We start from the raw sequence: 22,774 nt of genomic DNA on the forward strand, positions 1-22,774 counted from the left end.
ATGAATATAAATCCAACTCCAGAACAAGGTTTCAATAATGACCCTCTCGTAGCTGTACTGCTCCTGCAGCAACAGCGGCAGCCTCTCTAGGAAGACAGCCAAACACGGCGCCCGGCTCAGGCCCAAGACGTTCTGGCTCCTGAGAATCATTCGACAGGATGCCAGAACGTGGTTCTCACTGATCCAGTCGGGGGTGCAGCAGATCAGCAAAACGTCCTGGAAATGCGACAAGAGCAGCTTAAACAAACATGGTTCTTTAAAGAAGTATTCATTCCTTCACACCATTTCTTTTACGTTAAAATTGCAAACCTTATGGTAATTTTATCTCATAAAAATAGTGAAAGGTAGACGCAAATGAAAAGCAAGAGCACATAAAATACATTAAAGCTACAATTGATATAAATTACCTTTGATCTACCAAAGCAAGCAGCTACACCCAAATTTGGTATCCATGTAGTGCTGACAACAGAGCCGAGTCCTGTAACAGTTTGCAACACTGAACCATCCTGTAAGAGACAGAAGGTTCTGAGATGAGACCATCACATAATGAATTTTTATGTTGGATATTATGTGGTACTTTGGTCTGACTGTAATGGATTGCAGCAACTGCAAAGCTCATTTACCTGCAGAGACCAGATGTTGAGCAGTCCTCCTATCCCTCCAGAAACCAGCGCCAGGCCGCTGGAACAAAATGAAAGGGACTTCACCGCTGTGATGTGCCCATTGAGTACAAAGGCACACTTTGCACTATCCTGCTGCAAAAAGAAAAGCAAATTTGGGTCTATTTTAAATCATATGAATATTAGGCATTTACAGTCCATTCTTGGCAGCAGTCAAGAGCTCATCATAACAATGACTGACGGGTTTTAAAGCACAGAGGCGGCAAGAAAATCTCCATCAAACTGACCTTGACCTCGAAGTTTTGATCCTGGCTTGGCGGGCTGTTCAGTATGTTGGGCAAAGATACAGATGTGCCCCCCTGTGGCAGAGTCCAAACGTACACCGACCCGTTCTGGCATCCTCTACAGAAACGAGAAAAGAGACAACAAAATACCACATTAATATGCTGTCTATGTTTAAATAAGATATGGTTGTTCTAATTTTGAGCAGTTTCAGCTGTTTTTTTCTTTTCTTAGCAAAAAGTTGCAGATTATTGAATGAACTCACACAGCCATCATGAGTCTGGGACTGGGTGCTCTGCCAGCGAGTTGGCACCACTCTGCAGTGTTCACAGTGCTGGTATGATACAGAGAGTGCAGGGTCACCCAGGTTCCCCCAGAGCGTCCCAGGACCTTCACCACCTCTGACCTCCCCAAACATAGCAGCAAATGTCCAGTGGGGTCCCATTTTAGGCAACTCACTGTGTCCTATAGGGCAAAGGCCAGAAGAGGTGGGATATCAAAGGCATAAGATAGAGGGAAAATTGCATATATGCAGAACAAAATACATCACAGCAGGTAAAGTAGAATTAATTGGGTATGAGACCTAGGCTTGTTTTCTGTCTCTGAAATTTTCCATGGATTGTATGTATTTTATTTAATAAATATTTTGTCTATCAAATAAAAAAACAACAACAAATAAATAAACCTCTGAGTTTGTACACTTATTTCCAGATATATGACATGTTTAATATAATAGATTTAAGTAAATTGGTTTGTTCATGTTAACATGTAGAGTATGGGGCAAACCTGGAAGAGAGACAACACAACAGGTTGCGTGTTCTCATAGCTCTCCGTTGTGCCCAACAGGATCTTCCCACTGGGATAGCCCACAGCAAAAGGCTTGTCTTCTGAGTGCCAGGCCACACAGTTGGGGGCTATAAAAAAAAAGAACATCAGTCTAGGTGAGAAGATATTTTTGGATATGTCAGACAAACCGAGAGACATTTAGAGTCTACAGATGCACCCAGAAAATGGCTCACAGCAGGAGAATGATAAAAGCTATTTGAAATATTGGTCTTATAATACAGTTCAAAAGAGAAATTAGCATCTGCAAGTCAAAGATTGTCAGAATCTACTGGAAACAGAAATCAAAAGTGTGTGCTCAGAATATAAATTAAAGCATAAGAAAGAAAAGAACTGCTCACAAACCAAATATGCTTGTTAACAGAATTACATCAGAAGCTATTTGTATTCCCAACTTAGACTGAAGCAAATACAATTCTGCACTTGTTTAAGACTGGTTTTCTTTTTTTATATATATATATCCAAGCTTCCTTTCTAAACTGTGCATGCAACTTTCTCCTCACCCTCTTGTCTGTGGCAGTGAGCCAGTTCAGTCCTCTTCACAAGTAGATCCAGATCTTGCATTGTAACTTGCAGCCAGCAGAGGGAGCCATCCAGCCGTCCCACCAGCAGATTCTCAGCAGGCCTGTTCTTGCAGGCTGCAGACTGGTCCAACAACCACAGATTGAAGCTCTGGGCCCAGCAAAGAGCCGTGACCCGAGAGCTCTGATCTTCTACATGGCAGAGGGATCCTGAAATGTGAGAGAAATAATTTATTTTACGTTGTGACGACACTGCATTTTGAAATGATTTCAATCGTTTTTTGTAATGTCAAAGATTTCTGTGCAAAGTAATTTCCCTAAATGAATTGAACTCCAGTGAAATGTGATATTTAGCTACATTAGAGGTTAAGATTTGTGTGATAACTTATTTTTCAAAAGTTGTACTTACAAGTTAAAAGGCATTCGTAGGCAGGGTAACTTATAATATATATATATATATATATATATATATATATATATATATATATATATATATATAGCTGACTGGATAGCTCAATACATAAGGCATCAGTATATCACCCGAGAGGGCAGGGTTCGAATCCAGTCTGGGTCCTTAGGCAAGACCCTTCAAGCTACTGCCTACCTCATACCATGAGAGATACTAAGTTGCATAACATGCCGGCTCAGACGTCGCCCGGCCAAACAAGGTCTGCGTCAGGTGTTGGGGAACCAGAGCACCTTGATGACAAATGGGCTACTGGAACAAGACGGAAATGGGCGAGAGATGAAAATGTGGATCTGTTGGAATGCTACTACTCAAGTAACCCTAGTGAGAGAGGTTACATGCAAAGACTGGGGAAGGAATGGTTACTTCGACATCCCCAGTCAACACTAAGCACTAAACAACTAGTAGCTCAGTGTTCCAACATCCGCAAACGGCAACTGCTATCACAACTTGAGATTGACGAGATACAACACAAATGCTACGGCAAAAGGGAGGAACCCGGATGTCAGGACTGTGGGGACTTAACTACAAGTCCCCACCCAGTGAGGGGATACACGGCCCCAATGAGCGAAACAGAGCTGAACGAGACAGCTGCTGACCTGAGAGAGAGAATCATGACCCGAATGACAACCAGGCCTCCCCGGCGCCAATTACAACGGCTGAGTGAAGTACCATCTGAAAGTCTCATTGAGAATGTGAATGCAGCATTGAGAACGATCCCTACCAACACCATAACAGAAACCAATGAGCTGATCTACAACTCAGCATCAGTGATCCTTGAGATACTTGGCTATAAGAGCAACCATGAGACCCAATACCCACCATGGAAAAGACGGTTAGAGGCTAAAATCAAGGTAACAAGGAGGGAAGTGAGCCAACTGTCAGAGCTCCACAAGGGTGCAATGAAAAGACCAGTACCCAGAAAGTACAGGCAGATGCCCATACCTGAAGCACTCGAGACTGCCAAACAGAGGCTCCAAGCCTTGTCCAGCCGCCTAAAGAGATACACAAGGGAGAATGAATCCAGAAGGATTAACCGGCTCTTCTCCACTCAACCAGCTAAGGTGTACTCTCAATGGCAGGGTAACAATAACAACAGAGCAGACCCACCAAGGCTGGAGACGGAACAATACTGGAAAGGCATATGGGAAAGGGAGGCGTCCCACAACAGCAATGCACAGTGGCTGATCTCTCTACGAGAGGACCACAGCAACCTCCCTGAGCAAGCCCCGGTAACCATCACTGTGACAGATGTCCAAGAAAGAGTCTCAGGTATGAAAAACTGGACAGCACCAGGGCCTGACATGATCCATGCCTACTGGCTAAAGAAACTCACTGCTCTCCATGAGCGAATGGCAGCCCAAATGAACCAGCTGCTACAAAGTGGGACTCACCCTGAATGGTTAACTGAAGGGCGGACAATCCTAATCCAGAAGGATCCATCAAAGGGTCCAGTCCCACCCAACTACCGACCAATAACCTGCCTCTCCACAACCTGGAAGCTCATGTCAGGCATCATAGCGGCCAAGATAAGCAAACACATGGATAAACACATGAGCACGGCACAGAAGGGTATCGGTGTAAATAGCAGAGGAGCCAAACACCAACTCCTCGTAGACCGCACAGTTGCCCGAGACTGCAAAACCCGACACACCAACCTGTGCATGGCTTGGATTGATTACAAGAAAGCCTATGACTCAATGCCGCATACTTGGATCATTGAATGCTTAGAGATGTATAACATCAACAGGACTCTGAGAGCCTTCATTGCAAACTCGATGAGGCTGTGGAAAACCACCCTTGAAGCCAACTGCAAACCACTTGCACAAGTGTCCATCAAATGTGGCATATACCAAGGAGATGCTCTGTCCCCGCTACTGTTCTGCATAGGCCTGAACCCCCTCAGCCAAGTTATCCACAAGACTGGCTACGGATACAGACTCAAAAATGGGGCCAATATCAGTCACCTACTCTACATGGATGACATCAAGCTGTACGCCAAGTGTGAGCGAGACATCGACTCACTGATCCACACCACCAGGATCTACAGCACTGACATTGGGATGTCATTCGGACTAGAGAAATGTGGTCGGCTGGTCACAAAGAGGGGGAAGGTCATCCACACAGAAGGGGTCTCACTCCCAGAAGGAACAATAGCAGACATAGAGGACAGTTACAAGTACCTAGGTATACCACAAGCAAATGGCAACCTCGATGAGGTCACAAGGAAAGGAGCCACAGCTAAATACCTCCAACGAATAAGGCAAGTCCTGAGAAGCCAGCTCAATGGCAAGAACAAAATCCGTGCGATAAACAGCTATGCCTTGCCAGTAATCAGATACCCTGCTGGAATAATTAGCTGGCCAAAGGAGGAGATAAAAGCCACAGATATTAAGACCAGAAAGCTACTAACAATGCATGGAGGGTTCCATCCCAAATCCAGCACCCTGAGACTGTACACGAGCCGCAAGGAAGGAGGCAGAGGACTAGTGAGTGTGAGAACCACTGTCCAGGACGAAACAACTAAGATCCATAAATACATCAGAGACAAAGCCTCAACAGACAATGTGCTCAGTGAATGTCTCAGACAACAGGGAACGGAGGTTGAGGTGCCAGAGATACCATCATGGGAGGACAAACCCCTACATGGGATGTACCACCAGCAAATAACCCAAGTGGCTGATATCAGTAAATCCTACCAATGGCTGGAAAAAGCTGGACTCAAGGACAGCACAGAGGCCCTCATCCTGGCAGCCCAGGAACAGGCCCTAAACACCAGAGCAATAGAGGCCCAGATCTACCACACCAGACAAGACCCAAGGTGTAGGTTGTGCAAGGAGGCCCCTGAGACAGTCCAGCACATCACAGCAGGGTGCAAGATACTTGCAGGGAAAGCGTACATGGAACGACATAACCAAGTGGCAGGCATAGTGTACAGAAACATCTGTGCAGAATATGGACTGGAAACCCCAAGATCAAAGTGGGAAACACCCCCAAAGGTGGTGGAGAACGCCAGAGCTAAGATCCTGTGGGACTTCCAGATCCAGACAGACAAAATGGTAATGGCGAACCAACCAGACATTGTCGTAGTGGATAAACATCAGAGGAAAGCCGTTGTGGTAGATGTAGCAATACCAAGTGATTGCAACATCAGGAAAAAGGAGCACGAGAAACTAGAGAAATACCAGGGCCTCAGGGAGGAACTGGAGAGGGCCTGGAAGGTGAAGACCACAGTGGTGCCTGTGGTCATCGGGGCCCTCGGGGCAGTAACCCCCAAACTGGAGCAGTGGCTACAACAGATCCCAGGAACAACATCAGACATCTCAGTCCAGAAATGTGCAGTCCTTGGCACAGCCAAGATACTGCGCAGAACCCTCAAGCTCCCAGGCCTCTGGTAGAGGACCCGAGCTCAGAGGATAAGAACCACCCGCGGTGGGTGAGAAGGGAATTTTTTATATGTACATATCTATAAATATCTATAATATGTATATGTCTATATAGCTATTTATCAGAAAAGTGGGTAATGAGAGAAGGGGGAAGACATGCAGCAAAGGTCACCAGGATGGGAAGCGAACCTGTGACAGCCGCATCAAAAACTAAGGCCTCCGTATGTGGGATGTGCTTAACCCCTGTGCCACCACAGCACCCCCTACAGGGTTGCATTTTTAAGGAAATACGATGTTTATCAACTAGTGTTAAATCATTCCCTATAATTGTTGTACCACTTGCATCAAGTTTGAAATTTGCAAGAATGAAACCACGATGGCATAAAATCCAACAGTTCACACTAACTTTCAGTCTTCAATATTAGATGAAAAACCCACTGACCTCTGATGTTCATGATGTTAATATGCTTGTTCTCTGGGGCAGCCAAAAAGTTTCCCCCAGTACTCCAAAACACAGGAGGCATGTGTTGACATCTGCCGGCTCGCTCAGAGCTTGATCTGTCCGTCTTACTGCAAAATATCCAAAACGCAAGAACCCTTAATTAATAACTACACACATACAATGCTAGAGGCCTGTTGGTGGTAAAAACTGTCAGATAATGCCAAATGTTTATCTGGGATTTTCAGGATAAATTAGGGCTTTTTGAAGAGCTATACAATCTAAATAGAAGATCAAAATAAATGATGATAAAAATATTTTCTAATTTGAAAATGTACTTAATACATCCTCAAATGATCTTATAACCTAAGGTCTGTAAATGAACTTTTATCATCTTATGCTCTTTGTTTTTATCAAGTGAGTAATTAGCTTTAACATCAATGTTACACAAATAAAATGCCTTATTCAAAGTAAGAGTCCTAATAGTTATTGATATTAGCTCAAAAACTAAAATCTGATGTAGCAGATACAACCTGACAATGCAGGAGAAGGTGGTCTGTAACTCCACAGTGTTTTGGTTGATTCTCCACAACTGAACCACCTTGTCCTGAGAGCATGTAGCGAGCAAACCCTGGTCACTGCTCCAGGAACAGCTCGCCACCTTTGCAGAACAAAACAAACAAAAAAGGTTCAGATTTCAATAACAAGAAAAGATACGTCCAGTCTAGCAATAAAATGTGCCACTAGAAAAGCTACTAGATCGGTTCTAATCGCTAGGAGCTATCAAACAGTCCAGCAAACAAAAAATAAATAACTCTTACTACAAAACAGACAGCAAACCCCAAGTTCTCTCCATCAGAAGAAAAAAAAAAATTTGTAGCATACCTTGTTGTAATGTCCCTCAAGCCTCTTGAGAGGACACTTGTGCAGATCACCAGCCAGATCACTGTATGTCTGGGGCCGATTTGGACTCTCTTTCCCTGCAGCTGCCAAGGCCTTCACCAACTGCTGTGCTGCCCACTGTCGATGTTTGCTGGTAAGTCGTGCAGAAAGGACACACGCTGCCAAGGCATTAGCTAGCTCCAGAGGGCCTATTCTGGCACTTAGGTGAGGCGAAGGAGAAGGAGGCAAAGATGAGGAAGCCATCCCTTGGGTACCTCCATCTAGGCCAAATTAATACATGTGGAAATAATGAATAACACTGTCATCAACTACCAAACGTAATTCTAGCCATCAGGAAAAGACTTATTACTCACCATTAGTTTCGTGTTCTGCTCTATCGAGGTTGTAGGAGTGGATGTTCTTGCCAGTGAGCAGAGACACCAGATGTTGTGTGACCAGGAATGTTGGAGGTGTCTGGTCACTGAAGTCCCTTTGTTGCATGGCGGCTTGAGTGGAAGTTGTTAAAGTTGCTCTCTGCTGGGGTTCTGTGATGGTTCCAATGTTCACCCCGGTAGCTGCAGCCATTAGGTCCTGATGGAAGTAATATCAGACTGATGAGAGTAAAATTCAAGCCTTTTGCTCCATGTTTGCAGGGTATCTGCTAACTTAAATTTAAGACTAAAGACATTTTAATGACATCCAGAATCTAATTACAGGTGATTTTGGGAGGAACGTGCTGCATAAGAATCAAGCATTGTAAAAATTTGGCTTTGTGCAAAAAAGCTTGCTAATTATCTAGCAAGTGTGTATTAGCAGCCAGTTGCAAGTAGCTTGAATCATCTCAAGTCACAGAATGCAATCAAGATATTTGCGCACAACTCAAACAGAAAAGTCCCCTGAGAAAAATAAAAAAAAAAGACCTTAAACAGTCCAGTCATGACAAAACTTAAGACCTGTGATTACCATGTGATTGACATATTTAAGGCCAGCTGGTATTTCAAGAATGAATTTAAGACATTTTAAGACCTCAATTTTATACTTTTAAGACTTTTTAAGGACATGTGGACACCCTGTGTTTAGCAACTGGAGCTCATCATTACAAAAGCAATTGTTTTCACTGCACTAATTTTTAGATAATTCCAAAATTTATCATCGTCCCTAAAGATTTTTGACTGTTTTGCGTGCATCAAGAAGGATAAACTGATTGCCTAAAGGGATTTTAGTGGGTTTCCAAAGTTTTACACCTTTGTCTGCAAAAGTTCTTTGAGAAACAACCAAGTTCACAACTTTTATTGAAAGTTTAGCTTAAAAGTTACTGCTATCTAATACAAGATTGACAGAGCAAGCTAACCTGAGTGCATATCTCCACCAGCTGCCTGAAGGCAGCAGGGCTATGGGAAACCACGTTGCCAATGGCTGAGGTGAGGAAGCTGAAGCAGGTAGATCTGTGGCGCTCCGTCACCATTCCCCTCACTCCGGGCGGATTGTCCACGCAGGCATGCGCCCTGCCTCCTGCAGCTAAAGTCATTAGACGCACCAGAATCCGGATGTCTGCCAGTCCCAACGACTCCAGCCCGTTAGACTGGCTGCACACTGCTGCGCTGTAAAGCGAGATGGAAACACAGCAGATAAACTACATGTTAAATAATAAAAAATTTAAAAAAAGTGATGAAATACAATTGGGCAGATATGTACCTCGAAGCAGTCTGAGACAGCGCCCTCATCACCATGCTGTACGCGAGGAGAATCTGCGCTGTGGATGTGACTCTTCGTAGAGCTTTTAGTCGGTCATGTGAGTCCCTCAAAGATACAGCCTGCTGCCCAAGGCTCAGAGATGTTTTCTGGTCTACAGCTACAATCCCTAATAGAAAAAACCCATCGTCAGACTACTTACTACATTTTATCATGTTAAAATAGCAAATTTTACAATATTTTAGTGGAATGTTTTATAAATAAAGATATAAAAAGTGTGTTGTACATCTGTATTCATTTTGCCTGAGTCAATACTTGGAGTAAATGTTTGTACCAATTACAGCTGAAAGTTATTTGGTGTATTTCTCTACCAGCTTCGCAATTTAGAAGCTAAACTTTGAGCCCATTGTTCTTTGCAGAATAGCTAAGCGACTTTATAAAGCTGCTTGGCCAAAACTTCTCATTTGCAGGCAACCCTTTACAACATCAAAAATTGTAATACCTTTAGAAGCTACCCTTGTGGGACTGGATGAGCTGTAAACAAGTGCTCCAAGAGGATCTGGTTCAGTAAAGACAATTGGATCAGGGACCAGCTTTTTCTCAGTCAGCCCCAGTGGTCTCAGCAGGAGCCCAAAATCCTCCAATCCCGTCAGTTTATCTGGGTCATCCTCAACTTGGTGGCTCATTTCCCATTCATCTGAGAAAACAGAGGCATCAGATAATTTTTTTTCACAATTAGTACAATGATTACCTCACTTAAGTGCATTGTTTTTAGCTGGGATGGATCCTCCTCACCGTCTGAAGTGTTGTCCAATTGGCCAATCAAATCAGATGTCAGACCTTTGATCCTGCAGTGGAAGGAGAACACAACAATGAAGACCAGAAAGTGTGAGAACAAGAGCATGTGTAGTTTTCTCATGCACCGACCTATTCCTTTACCTTTTGTATTTTGAATTTGGATCGCTTGCATTAGCAGTCAGATACTTTTCTCTGCAGGAGCTGCAAAGGAGGTAGAAGGGGAAATTGGAGCCACACTCCCCTTTGAACCAAACATCCACGTAAGCTCCAGTGCTGTCGTAGCCTTTGCGGGCAGCACTTTGCCCACAGCCTGGATGTCGTCGCTTTATGTGATTGTTAAATTGCAGGGTGAAGGTGTTGCACAGCTCGCACTTCACCATCTGGCTGTGCTCTTCTCCAGCCTGATGGAAGAGCAGTTTAAAAACATCTAAGGTTTGTAAATGTATTTAAGTGAAATTTAGATATTGGCTAAGTGGCAGGAATGTATTTATGACACCTCCACAATCTGAAGTGTATCTCTCTCTAAACTGAAGAATGACGGGGTGAGAAGGTCCTCATAAGCTTCTTCATGATAGGGGTCATCCATGTAACTCAGCTCTGACTCCTCTTCTGTAGAGAAAGGATGGAACTCCACATGCTCTGGCCAGTCACCCACTGCTGCATGGAGTTGTGGCAGTGGGCTGGGTGATGGCAAGTCTAAAAACGAGATTGTTTAAGATTAAAATGCACAGTAATTGAAACAACTGCGTTTTTATTTTAGATTTAAAATACATATTGTGTGTCTGTGCTCAGACTTTAACCTGGTCTTCGGAAAGAGGTCCTCTGCGTAGGTCCTGACCGCCGTCGCCGTGCAGGAGGAGGTCTGTTCCTAGTGAGGTGGACGTCCAAGAAGTTCTCCCTCTCTATCCAGTCAAGCCCTGGTAACAGGCTGGAAACAAAACACACCAATAAGATACCAATATGCATAGGTGACTGGACCAGCTGCCTTACTGTCGACAAAGATATGTAACTTTGGGTGAACAATGCTCCCAATTTTCCTTTTAGTAAGTTAATGTAGTAGATGTAATTTGATTTCTAACCAAGTCAGGCTGAAGCAGATGTCTTCAAAGTGTCAAAAAGTGTACAAAATATGTACTCCACATTGGTATCACAGTCAGGAAATGCATGTAAATGCCACAAAAGTCTCCTAGCAATGACCCAATAATAATGCTACTTAATCTAATATTACACTCTGCAGATGCCCTGCATGCACCAATGAACATTCATACACCTCAACATGTTGAAAGGCTTGGAAAGATAAGGTGACTATTTTCTGCTCAGTTTATCAAAATAATTATTTGACTTCTTGGAGGTTCTTGCATTAAACTTACATTTTTAGATAATAATCAAGCTTGGAAAAAAACTGAGACTGTAATGTCAAAAAAGTGTAACTCAAGAAATTGTGATATGTTCATCATTCATTTAAAAAATGTAAATGAAAAAAAAAAACAGCCTAAATCCATGGCAACAGAAATAATGCACACAAGGACATTTGAAGCTAAAAGTTTCATGAACATTTTATGAATCTTACTCTGTAAATCTATCTTTTTGACTTTTAAGTAGCGTCCGTTTCTAAGAAGTTCTCTAATAACTCACCTTTCACTTGTTTGGTTGGTGGGTCTTTCAGGACATTGCACCGTCTCTGGCCCATCAGGTGAAGGGGTTTCAGCTGCTCCCTCCAGTCTTGGTAACTCAGTTGCCTGCTGGTCATCAGTCAGAGGGTGCTCTAGCATCCAACTTGCCAAGACCTCGATTGTTTGAGAATCCAAGTCACCTGCTACATCTTAGAAGGACCATGTGGGGGTTGAAATGTCAAAGTTCCAAAAAGAAGATATATCGAGAAAGTTCCTAGTTACTATCATCAGAGGACCATGCTAAAGTCTGACAGACTTGAGTCTGTTCAGACAAATATAGCATGTGGTTTAAGCTGGTGCAAAAGAAATGGTATTTATGTAACAAGAGCCTCTGAAATAGGTGGTCTTTTGGGGATATATCAACACACAATGAACACGGAATGTAAAAATCAAAGCACATGAAGCAAAAAACTGGCAACAAATACACTCCAAGAGCAGTACCTGCTGCCTCCATGGCCCAGTAGATATGTCTCATAGTGAATCCCATTTCTAGCAAACGACTGGTGACAAACATTTGTGTCCGTTCTGGTGATTGAGGAGAAAATAAAAGAAAGTACACAAAAAGCAAGAAACAAACCAAGCCCACAGCTCCAGTTTGAAATGTACACCATTACTCAGAGTTTGAAATAAATTGCGATACTTTAATTTGCATATTTCCATGTATTTACAACGAATTGCGGTAGTTCACAAAGAATGACATTTTTAAAGTGCTTTCCAGGTAAGCTTTTTTCTTGATAATTCAAACTAATAATCACCTTGTCTGTTGATTCCGTCCCATCTTGAAGGGCAAATATTACCAGATTGTAGAGACAAAGTTTCAACCCAGAAAATAACCCAAAGCTGGAGGGATAGTTAATGATGATAATGATGATGATGATAGGATTTCCAGGCAGTCAGTAGTCATCATCTAGACAATTGATCTAATCCTTGACAAAGTAACCTTTAAAAAGTTATTATAGTAGAAATTACAAGCCAACCACAGAGTGCTTTTAAATCCATGGACAGTGTGTCGGTCTACTAGATCTTCAGGTTATGGCTGTCAGAGAACATTTTACTTGTCTTCTTTAAAAAAATGGGCAAACTGCCATTTTAAATTTGTAGTATTAATTGGAAATCAAGTGATCTACTTTGCTATCTCTACTATTGTCGTATGTGGCCATAACACAATGCTATTAGTAAATAATGTCATTATTTTTAGACAACTTTTGTCTGCATGCTCAGTTGTTTTTTGTTTCCTTTATTTCTTTTTTTTGACTTAAAAGAAAAGCTACAACAAGCTACAACTCTTCATGCAACTAACAGTAGAAAACATTAAAAGTGATAATATATGCCCTTTAAGATTTGAAGCAGAGAAGGTTTCAGTCTTTTCTAAAATAGTTCAAAATGACAACAACATAACTGACGATGACAAAAAATGTGCCATTCAAGCATGTCGGCGTATGCATGCCTTTATGTGTCAATAGCGGATCAAAACACATGCTGTTTTGAGCAGCAGATTTGCTGTGACCAGTGACCAAACATTTAAGACCATGCAAAAGACATTATTCAGTTAGTCTATTCTAATCTGCTTTACACCTCATTACAGGATAGAACATAATATAAAGCTGATCCTACATGCAAAAGTATGTGTCAGGAATGTCACATCAGGATAACTTTCTTAATGTAGATCGATGTCCCTACTCCCTGGATTTGCGCTTACCCAGGCTGCTTCTGGCCTGTGTGCTGCAGGGACCAGGCTCCATGAAGCTGGTCTGCTGCTCTGTGAAGGCATCACACGCAGCAGCGCTGGCAAAGCTGAAGCAGGGGGACAGCAAGGGGGGAGCGCTATCCAGGCCCGTAAGTGTAGGGAACCGAGTTAGCAACACGTGCCTGGAGGAGGTGAAAATATAGTATATACAGTAACAACAAAGTGGAAGCTTTAAATCTTCATGTGTGCCATGTACTTGAGGTTTAAGTTCATCTACTTCTCCAATTTAAAGATACCTAAAAATGAAATCCTCCACAGTGGTTTCACTATAATTAGTCAAGCTATTTTTTTATCGTCTCTTAAGCTTATAAATCCCAAAAAGGCAACTCTTAGGTTGATTCTACTCCTGCTAGAAAGATCAAACATTCCCCTGGAGTCACTTTTAGGACATTGAATCAGCGCTGAAACTCTTATAGTTTGCATTAACTGAGACAAAAAAAACACTCTGACATTACAGTCAGTTGGCTGGGTTAGAAGAACAAGCAGATACAGCTGCAGCCTTGGTTAAAGACAGAGCAGGTACAGCCTCTTATTCTCTTGAAATCAACAGCACAACCTAGTCTGACTCACCCACTCCCTGGACCTCAGAATAGCAGCTGCTGCCAAACGATTCTGGTCTGCAGTGATCAGTAACAATGGAAACCCTAAATATGGTGCTTGTTTTCTTACAATTTACTGAACAACCAATTTTGTACAAACTCCTGAAGCAAATATCAAACCAAATTCAGCTCATCGACATGTATATGCCTTTCAATACTTACTGGAGGAGGCTGATAGGAAGGAAAGGATTAAAACTTTCAAGTCCATCCGCCTGCAGGTTTGTTGGCAAAGAAGATGCCAAGTCGTTACTGGAAGAGGAGGCAGAGACTCTGTTTGATTGGCCGAAGATGGCAGTGCCCTCTGAGCCAGCACTGTACAATGACACTGAGCTGGAGGACTTAGAGATGGACTGAGAAGACAAGTGACGCCCTGATTCTGAAAATAAAGATGATGATGCAGTAAGTCTTGAGCAACCTAAGAAAAGGTCATAATTCTCGCAAACACACAAATTGTAACTTCAGACAAAATCGTAAAGCTATACAAGAGGATTTCTTAGAAAAAAGTAGAATTTAAAAATATTATTGAGTTTGTGTTTTAAAAATGTACCAAATGCAGTCCATAGCACCCCATCCTAATATTGGCACCGCTGGTAAAGCTGAGTAAAAAGTCTTAAAACTAATCTCATAATCTCTGAATGTCAACTGTCTTTGACGCTTTTTAGGACAGCGGATGTTTTCCTAAAAGACCCAATAAGAAACCATTGGTAGTTTTCAGAGCGGTTGGAAGAGAAACAGACCCATAGCATCACAGATCTTTCACTACACTTAAAAGTGCATTTCCACATTTCAAGTCAATTTAAATCTATTAACTTTATTAATAGACCACCTGTGCCAGACCCACTAGGAGAAAAGAAAGATATAGATTTCTACTAAAAGAAGTGCAGACTAATCAATCGAAAAAGGAATATTAATTTACAAAATGATCAGGGTTCCAGGAAGTAAACCACTAAACATTTTAAGTAGACCAACTATCATTTTGTGGAAGTTATTTCTCAACATTACACTTTCCTCCCACTAAATAAACGTACTTCATATTAATCTTATATGAAAAAATAATTATTCTTTTTTCATATAAGATTTTTTGGCTTTTTACACATTATCAGGGTGCAGAGTGCCATAGGTAAAGATGTTAAATGCATCTTTGTCACTGCACTGGACATGGAAACTACAGTCTGAAATGAATTCAATAAACTAGTCAAATCAGTTTTCTGGCTAAAAAACATCCATCCAGATACCTTTGCGTTCTTTGTCCTCCTGCAGTCTGCTCAGGGCTCCTTTATATATCATGACCTGAGCTCTCTCCAAATCAGCAAGAGAGACTGTTTGCTTGATAGGGCAAGGTCTTACTGCCCACTTCACCATGCTCTGCACCACATACTGCAGCACTGATCTGAGCTCAGCATGTTCGTCCCATTGTTTACTCTTTGCCTTGGCCTGGTCGGGGACTGGGCTGTGCTGAAGAATCCCAGGGGAGTTTGGAGGCTCATGCTTGGACACTAACAGCAAATCTGACAGCTTCTCGCAGGTGAAGAAAACAGTCAGGCATTTTAAGCCTCCAATCAGAAGATATGAAACTCTGACTGCTCTCATTTCAAGTGCAAAAGCATCCATTTTTAAGGTCTGAGACGTCGATATAGGTTGAGTTAAGCCGGACAACTCCTCAGGGTCCGCCGGCTTTGCAGGAGGAGGGTCCGTCTCAACATTCTGCTCCTTCACCTTCTTCCTTTCATGTTCAGGCAGCCATCTTCCACCATCTGAAAAATCTTCATCCAGGGAGCCCGGTTTGTCCTCCTCCTTTAGTACTTCCTCAGAGTATTTCCTCCTGGGAGGTAGATACGCCCCCTGCCAGCCCTCCTCCTCCAGGAGCCTCATCAAATATATCAAATCCAACAACACTGCCGGCTTGACTCCTCCGAGGCGCGAGACGTCACAGCAGGACACATCGTACGGCTCCAGCGAGATGATGGGAGTGTCGCTGGGTGACCAAGAAGTCATGGAGCTTAGTTATTAGGAAGGATTGGAACGAGCCACAGATACAGCATGGAGTGACACCACGACGAATTCAACGAGGATTAATGTTTCAAGAATGAGGAGGGAAAAGCAAGGAGAAAGTAAGATCAGGGATCAAATGATGAAGATAAAGTAAAATGTTAGAGAAATAACAAACAAAATGAAAAACGCTAAGAAATTAATCAGAGTAAAGATGCTAAAAGGACTGAGGTGACAACAAAAAAAAAATGCTTGGTGAGAATAATTATTGAAAAAAAAAAACATATGTGAAAGCACTTAATTATAAGTTAGAGAATAAATTAGTGTATTTTTGTGATACCTGATGGACAGATCTGTTTCCTCCCATTGAAGCTTCGCCAGAGAGCTTCCTTTTTTCAAGACCCCAAGCATAATGGCTCTGCGGCCACTTGGCTTGTGCAGGCACAGACCTCCAGCACGGAGGCCACTGTCCACCCCACCGATCACAGCCAGCGCCGGCCACACTTGGATGCAGAGAGCGGTCAGCTTGGCCTCTGACAGGATGTGACGATGGGCAGCGGGTTTCCCCGTCTCTTCGCTTGAAATGTCTTTGTCTTCCATCTCAGTCTGGGGTGGACTGACGCCTGTAGGAACAATAAAACACAGAATAGATCAGATTAAAGGATACATTCTTTGTGCCAACATTTATTAAAAGTATATCGGATACTATTATTGATTCAGTACATCAGTTTTCAGTGAACTACATCTAAATGAAGCATAATATCCACACATCACTCATAATCAATTATGCCAGTTATTTATGTTAAGTGACAGACCTCATAAATAACATTACATTTTGACATTACAGTTTATATTTTTACTAAAGCAATTATGACAATAAGTGTTTATCATAACAATTAATACTAGTCTGTCTCTGAGTAGAAAGACATTCTCAACTATTGTTTTTCTAGCAGTGAACATTGAGCTTTCACTGAAGAAATTTGATTTGAGTTCAAAACTCCTGATATTCGTGTTTAGTTTTCCATCTGTGAGCTTTATAAAACTCAAGGTCAGTTTTCATTTTCATTCCTTGCAAAACTGCATTGTAGCCAATGCATATTCCTTTACTGATCTAACGAGTCTCGATATTCCCTTGTACTGACTTCCAATGAAAATAAGACTGGATTGCCACCATGTTTACAGAGCTCCGGTGATATATAAAAACATCCTCACCAGAAGCAGGAAAAAAAAACTTTTTTCCAACCAGCAGAAGTCAGATTTACATTTGAAAATAAATAATAGAGCTAATGAAAAAGATTCTATACTGTCATAACTTTATAGAAGCCTGTTACTGTCTAAAAGATACAAATATTAAAAATAGTATTTACAAGTTTTGCTAAGGTACACTCCCTCTACCAGATTTACATGAGAAGTCAAGCCTCCCTGTGTGAAAGTTTTCACTCCTGCCTGAATAACTGATTGAGCTGAAGCAACATGAAATGATGGATAAAATTTCACTAAAGCAGAGTAACTAACGGTGTCTAACCTAAGCCCTTAAAGTTTCCCGAGCCATCTTCTCTCAGGATGGTACCAATGAGCTCCAAGTGGGAATGAATGTGTTGGTTAATGTGGGAGGACCAATGATCACACTGATGGAGCCGACGCAGGAGGTGCACTGTGGACTCCACCAGCACGGTGGTCCGAGGGCTGCAGAGTGGCTCTCCGGGCAGAAGATTACTGGGCATGCCTCTCATTTGTAGGTCACGCAGAGCCACCTGTGATCAACACAGGAATACCAACAAACTTTGTTGTCTCTAATTAACATTTACTATTCAGTACAAAAGCAGTGCTATTTTTTTATCATTCTCTTCAAATGAGCTGGACGTTTTTATTGCCTTACAAAGTCTTTTTAATCATATTTTTCTACTTGCTGAGCAGGTTTCTCAGTCATTATATGATTAATCTCAAAAGTAGGTCATTTTTTACTTTTACTTCAAATATGATCATAAGACTTCATAAAATAATATCGGGATCAGAGCCGCTGTCAATGCAACGTAAACGTGGGAGACACAATAAGATGAATAAATACAAATATTATCAATAATAATAATACATATTTGTGTCATCATTTTCTAAAAGATGAGGGCTCAGTGTATTTTATTACCTTCTCTCCAGGATTACTGCTGTAGAACAAAACACAGGGGTAAAGTTCAGAGGCTACTACACTCTCAAATGCCAGCTTTGGCTCCTATAAAAAAATATATATATATATATTAGTAACTTAACAAGCAGGAAAAAGCAATGTTAGTGAAAAGCAATTTATGAACACAGAATTATTATATGATTATAATAACCTTATCATTTTTTGCAAAAGATATAGTATGGGCTTCCATGTCCAGGATGCAGGTGATGGTGTCGCCCTGGGTGAAGGAGGGAAGCGTTCGGACCAGCTCCCCTCCGTGGTACAGGTTGCCACTGTAAGCCCGATACAACCACATGTCGGTGGTGGTGTGGTGGTTGTGATCCCTGACTGGCCAGCGTGAAACGCCGATACACGTGCCCTCGTTTCCTCTGTTCTCTTTGGTAATGTAAAACTGCAGATGCAAAATGGAAGAAATGCGTTGAATGATGGCGTCAGGACAAAATCTGCTCACTGATCGGTTAAAAGATTTATTTTTACCTTCCAAATGAAGCACCCAGAAGTAATGCCAGTGGTTGCCAGACCATAGCCTTTTCCAACTGAACCATGCGACAGGATGTTCCCACTCTCCAAAGAACAGCACACTATCTTGTCTGGGTCAAAGGAAAAATCTCCAATGGGGATACATTCATCAAGATTGCCAGGACTCTGCAGGAGAAAACAGATACAAGGTAAAACAACATATTATAAGCAAGAAAGAAAGCACATACCAGCAAAATGGATACTGGAGCTATACATGCAGAGATTAAAATTAATAAATTTACTCATTTAGAATGCATTTTAAACCATATTCACTCATTTGAAGAGTGCAAATCTTTGAAGGCATACTTTATTCTATTATAAGCAAAGAATAAATACATAAAAACACTGAAAACTACAAAATATCAAATTGTAATATAAATTAACTCCCTCATAAAGTTTTGTTGTTTACAAAACATTATTGTTGAAAAAATATAGATTTTATTGGCACACGTATGCGCTCTTTTTTAAATTTACATGTGTGAACCTTTTCAGTCCTGCCTGAATAACTTCTGATTGAGCTGAAGCAACAGGAAAGGGAACAAATAGATTTTAAACATGTAAGCCACAATTTCCCGAGTTTAAATCTGCAATTACACTGTTTGTGACAGCTAAAAAGACTTTCTGCTGTAGAACTAAACACACTGAATTTGCTTAAATATTAAGCAAATTGAGAATTATATACTTTTTTCTGACATGGTGGATAAAATAGAAAACTGCTCATGCACATTGTAACACTGTAATTTAAAGGACAAACTTTACTCAAAGTATTAATAGTGTTCATACCGCTGTCTCTTTTTCAATCGTCTCTTCATAGCTTCGCTCTGCATGTGGTTCCTCCCACATATACACAGACAAAAGCTGGAAGAGTTGTTCGACAATCTAAAAGACAAGAATCAGTCGACTTCATTGCTCATGAGAACATCCAACATCAAGGATGTATCTCCTGAAGAGTTAAGGTTATGTGCAGTTAGTTCAGCTAAATTTTTTATCAACATTTTGTTTTCAACGTACCTGCTGAACCTGAACTGACTCGGAACAAGCGGGTAAAAGTCGTTCTAAAACATGGAATGCCAACAGCTTAGTGCGCAGATTCTGGAAGCATAGAGATCCTAGAAAGAACAGAGTTGTGTCATGATGCACTGCGACTAATATCGATTCTGGTTAAAATTTTTGATTACCTACCTGAAGAGCACTTGGGTAAAATTATGGCCATGAGTGGTTCAATCCATTTAACGAAGATGGAAAGTCTTTCCATTACTCTCAATGACAAGACTCGCCGCAGAAACACCAACAAATCCGCAAGCTGAGATTCAGTCACCTTACTGCTTTCTACTAAAAGCCAGTAAGCAGAAATGCTCAAAAGAGGTTATTTTTAAAGCAGACTACATGATTTGAAGGTGCAAGAATTGGTTTCCTATTTCTAATTTAACTCACCAAGTTTCGTGCTCCTGCTGTTGGTGTCCAGATCGGCTGCTAATCTCTCTGCCATCTGTTGTTGGTGGAGATTTTGCAGGATGTTTAAAAGCTGCTCACACATTACCTCCATTAGAGCATGGGATACTTCTAAAGGTAGAGAATCCTCACAGGAGCTTTGGATCAACATGACACAAAGTAAAAGATGAATACAGGTGGCAGTTTAGGAAAGTATTTTTCAGGCTTTAGAGTCTCACCTTGCAGCTATTGTCAGTATCTGAAGAAGGCGGGCACAGGCGAGTTTGACCGCCCCGCTGAGAAGCATCGATTCAGAGGTAGATGCAGCCAACCACCCCTGGTTCATCAGTGCACAGCTGTTGTTGGTTAACATGGAGAGGATTTCCAGGATGCCACATTTGATAATCAGCACCAGATCCACAGGTTGGTAACAAAAATTCAATGCAAACATGGTGGCTAGGAGGAGGTGCTGGGAAGACCCTGAAAAGACAAAACATCTATTTCAGCTCCCAGAGGAAAAACTCCTAAAAGAAAACTTGATGTGTCACCCTAATGTCCACCTGAGGGAATCACTTTTTTTTTTTTTTTTTTTTTTGCTTAAGGTCATGGTTACTTTTGGAAATGTTTCTGCAGTGTTTCCAAATGCTGTAAATGCAGCAAGACAACTGCTTTAAATCTAATTTAGTTCAATTATACACACCAAATGACAACATGCTTTCTCAAGGCACGTTATATAAAAAAGGTAATTTCAACATGGCCATACATACATTTCAATTGATTCTAGTTTTCAAACAACTACAGTTGGAGTCAACTACAGTTGAGTATGTAGATTGGCTGAAAAGTTTTATTCTTATAGAAAGAAACCCAGCAGAATGTTTGGCTTGCAGCATTCACAACTCTTGGACGAGTACAAAGCGACAGCCGACACTCACCTGAAAATAATTTGTATTCAAATGATAAACATGCTTTTTAGATATATATTTTTTAAATTGTTCTGATCAAATATTCTAATCTTCCTCAAAGTGACAACAAAGCAGAATACTTGATGGTGGGGTCCTTGCTCTGTTGATTCCACCTCTGGTGCTGTTTTCTTAAATAATAACGTTTTATTACTACTTTATTCTTACTAATAAAACTACTACATTTATTATTTAATTATGAAAAAACTATACTGGATACCTGGATGGGCCTTTTCCAATTGGACTCTCAGTCTGAGAACATGTACCACTTGCTGGTAAAAGGTATGGGCTGCAGATTTTAGTGCTCTCTTCGTCTCCATAGTAGCTGCATTAGTCCCACACTGGGTTGACATAGGAGAGAAGCTGAGGTTAAATATTTTGCTATTCAAGCAAATCCTCAGATACCCAAGGCAAACACAGCATTTGAGGTGGTGAGTTTAATGACTGTACCATGTAATGCTGGGTCTCATAATTGGCTCCTGAGTGAGAGCCGATGATTTGTGATCCCAAGGCAAAACACCCAGACAGGAACTGGAGCTGCACAGACTGCAGCAAAGCAGGAAAGTGTAGAGAGACAGAAGATCGAGTGTTCTTCTCTTCCATCTTAGACAGGAAGGCAGACATCTTACATAAGGCTTCCAGACGCATCTGATCAGAAAAACAGAGTTAGGCGTTAGCTATAACTTACAATCTTATAGCACTTTAAGCCTACTTCGGCTCCTGCATGTGTATCTCATTTGCAAGGATTGTGTGGGTGTGTGAAAGCATAAATAATATTTTACAGCATGTAAATGCACACAGGATGGCTGCCTTTAATCGTCACAGTGAAACAGAATCACTCCTTAAAAGCATTCACAGAGGGCTTATATTGTTATAGAGACAAACAAAATCTCACTTGCCTCAGCTCGCTGTTGCTGATGCATTATGGCTAAAGTGATGGATTTCGGATCTGCCTGCCCACAACTCTGTGTTCCAGGAAAGGTTGAAGAGGAAGGTAGGAGGGTCAAGCCTCCACAAGTGAAGTGAAACACCTGGTGAAGAATAGGCAAAGTGTTGTCGCTGCTGCGGGACATGGAGCCGCCCGGGCTGATGCACTGCCGCAAGCGATCCCACGCTTCTTTCATTATCCCCAAGGAACACAAAGGTAAACCTGAAGTGGATGGAACAAAGGTTCTTAAATGTAACTGTATGCGCAACAGTAAAGTCCTGAGAGAAAAAAAGAAATCTATGTAGAATATATGATATTAAATGATCCTATCACAACAAAATTTAATACCTGTGATTAGCGTTTTTAAGGCCACCTCATGTTTTCTATGAATTTAAGACTTTAAGGCCTTCATTTTAGATGCACTCTGTATTAACATATTACTAGAATCAATTTCTCGAGCTCATATTCACTGGAGGTGATTTTATAAAGTATTTATAAGATTCAACGACATCCGACAACACTATTCCAACCAAGCTTAGAAGAGACACCTTCTGCACTTTAACGTATTATTTCAATAAAATCATGTTCAAACTTAAACATTCTCCACTCACCCATTTTATTAGCAGAAGTCCCAGGAGGGTTCTTGGACAGGTCAAACTAAATCATATGGAAACAACAAACAGCTGAAATAATAAGAAATTTCAGACGATAATAGGAGAAATATTCTCTCAGCAGGTAGCATACCTGCTTTCTTCCATGAAGAGACGCAGTAAAAGACTCTGATGATAACCTCCTGAAGGAGGAAGGGATGATGCAGA

At 41.5% G+C, this 22,774-nt stretch overlaps 1 protein-coding gene across 8 annotated transcripts in view; it reads right to left on the reverse strand.

The window, feature by feature from the left end:
• LOC129374115 (probable E3 ubiquitin-protein ligase HERC1) overlaps nucleotides 1-22,774 on the reverse strand; it is a 47,719-nt gene that overhangs the window by 7,887 nt on the left and 17,058 nt on the right. For 3 of the 8 annotated variants that reach the window (XM_055052325.1, XM_055052324.1, XM_055052326.1), the window contains 38 exons: nucleotides 22,701-22,749; nucleotides 22,568-22,613; nucleotides 21,928-22,178; nucleotides 21,479-21,676; nucleotides 21,249-21,369; nucleotides 20,309-20,549; nucleotides 20,073-20,227; nucleotides 19,821-19,970; nucleotides 19,650-19,747; nucleotides 19,422-19,517; nucleotides 18,597-18,764; nucleotides 18,271-18,510; nucleotides 18,081-18,164; nucleotides 17,463-17,691; nucleotides 16,278-16,560; nucleotides 15,184-15,947; nucleotides 14,111-14,324; nucleotides 13,302-13,471; nucleotides 12,044-12,127; nucleotides 11,565-11,751; nucleotides 10,730-10,857; nucleotides 10,426-10,625; nucleotides 10,071-10,330; nucleotides 9,927-9,979; nucleotides 9,634-9,828; nucleotides 9,135-9,300; nucleotides 8,791-9,040; nucleotides 7,814-8,030; nucleotides 7,443-7,720; nucleotides 7,091-7,218; nucleotides 6,561-6,688; nucleotides 2,249-2,476; nucleotides 1,689-1,816; nucleotides 1,168-1,367; nucleotides 908-1,022; nucleotides 624-755; nucleotides 408-506; nucleotides 43-216 (listed from right to left, as the gene is read on the reverse strand). In XM_055052325.1, coding sequence (XP_054908300.1) covers nucleotides 43-216; nucleotides 408-506; nucleotides 624-755; nucleotides 908-1,022; nucleotides 1,168-1,367; nucleotides 1,689-1,816; nucleotides 2,249-2,476; nucleotides 6,561-6,688; nucleotides 7,091-7,218; nucleotides 7,443-7,720; nucleotides 7,814-8,030; nucleotides 8,791-9,040; nucleotides 9,135-9,300; nucleotides 9,634-9,828; nucleotides 9,927-9,979; nucleotides 10,071-10,330; nucleotides 10,426-10,625; nucleotides 10,730-10,857; nucleotides 11,565-11,751; nucleotides 12,044-12,127; nucleotides 13,302-13,471; nucleotides 14,111-14,324; nucleotides 15,184-15,947; nucleotides 16,278-16,560; nucleotides 17,463-17,691; nucleotides 18,081-18,164; nucleotides 18,271-18,510; nucleotides 18,597-18,764; nucleotides 19,422-19,517; nucleotides 19,650-19,747; nucleotides 19,821-19,970; nucleotides 20,073-20,227; nucleotides 20,309-20,549; nucleotides 21,249-21,369; nucleotides 21,479-21,676; nucleotides 21,928-22,178; nucleotides 22,568-22,613; nucleotides 22,701-22,749 — 6,907 coding nt within the window. Of the gene's footprint in view, nucleotides 1-42; nucleotides 217-407; nucleotides 507-623; nucleotides 756-907; nucleotides 1,023-1,167; nucleotides 1,368-1,688; nucleotides 1,817-2,248; nucleotides 2,477-6,560; nucleotides 6,689-7,090; nucleotides 7,219-7,442; nucleotides 7,721-7,813; nucleotides 8,031-8,790; nucleotides 9,041-9,134; nucleotides 9,301-9,633; nucleotides 9,829-9,926; nucleotides 9,980-10,070; nucleotides 10,331-10,425; nucleotides 10,626-10,729; nucleotides 10,858-11,564; nucleotides 11,752-12,043; nucleotides 12,128-13,301; nucleotides 13,472-13,919; nucleotides 13,967-14,110; nucleotides 14,325-15,183; nucleotides 15,948-16,277; nucleotides 16,561-17,462; nucleotides 17,692-18,080; nucleotides 18,165-18,270; nucleotides 18,511-18,596; nucleotides 18,765-19,421; nucleotides 19,518-19,649; nucleotides 19,748-19,820; nucleotides 19,971-20,072; nucleotides 20,228-20,308; nucleotides 20,550-21,248; nucleotides 21,370-21,478; nucleotides 21,677-21,927; nucleotides 22,179-22,567; nucleotides 22,614-22,700; nucleotides 22,750-22,774 lie in introns of all 8 variants that reach the window. The other 5 variants (XM_055052328.1, XM_055052329.1, XM_055052327.1 and 2 more) reach the window with 5 other exon arrangements.

Source organism: Poeciliopsis prolifica, unplaced genomic scaffold (assembly GCF_027474105.1).
Source record: "Poeciliopsis prolifica strain line A6 unplaced genomic scaffold, Auburn_PproV2 SCAFFOLD035, whole genome shotgun sequence".
Classification (NCBI taxonomy): domain Eukaryota; kingdom Metazoa; phylum Chordata; class Actinopteri; order Cyprinodontiformes; family Poeciliidae; genus Poeciliopsis; species Poeciliopsis prolifica.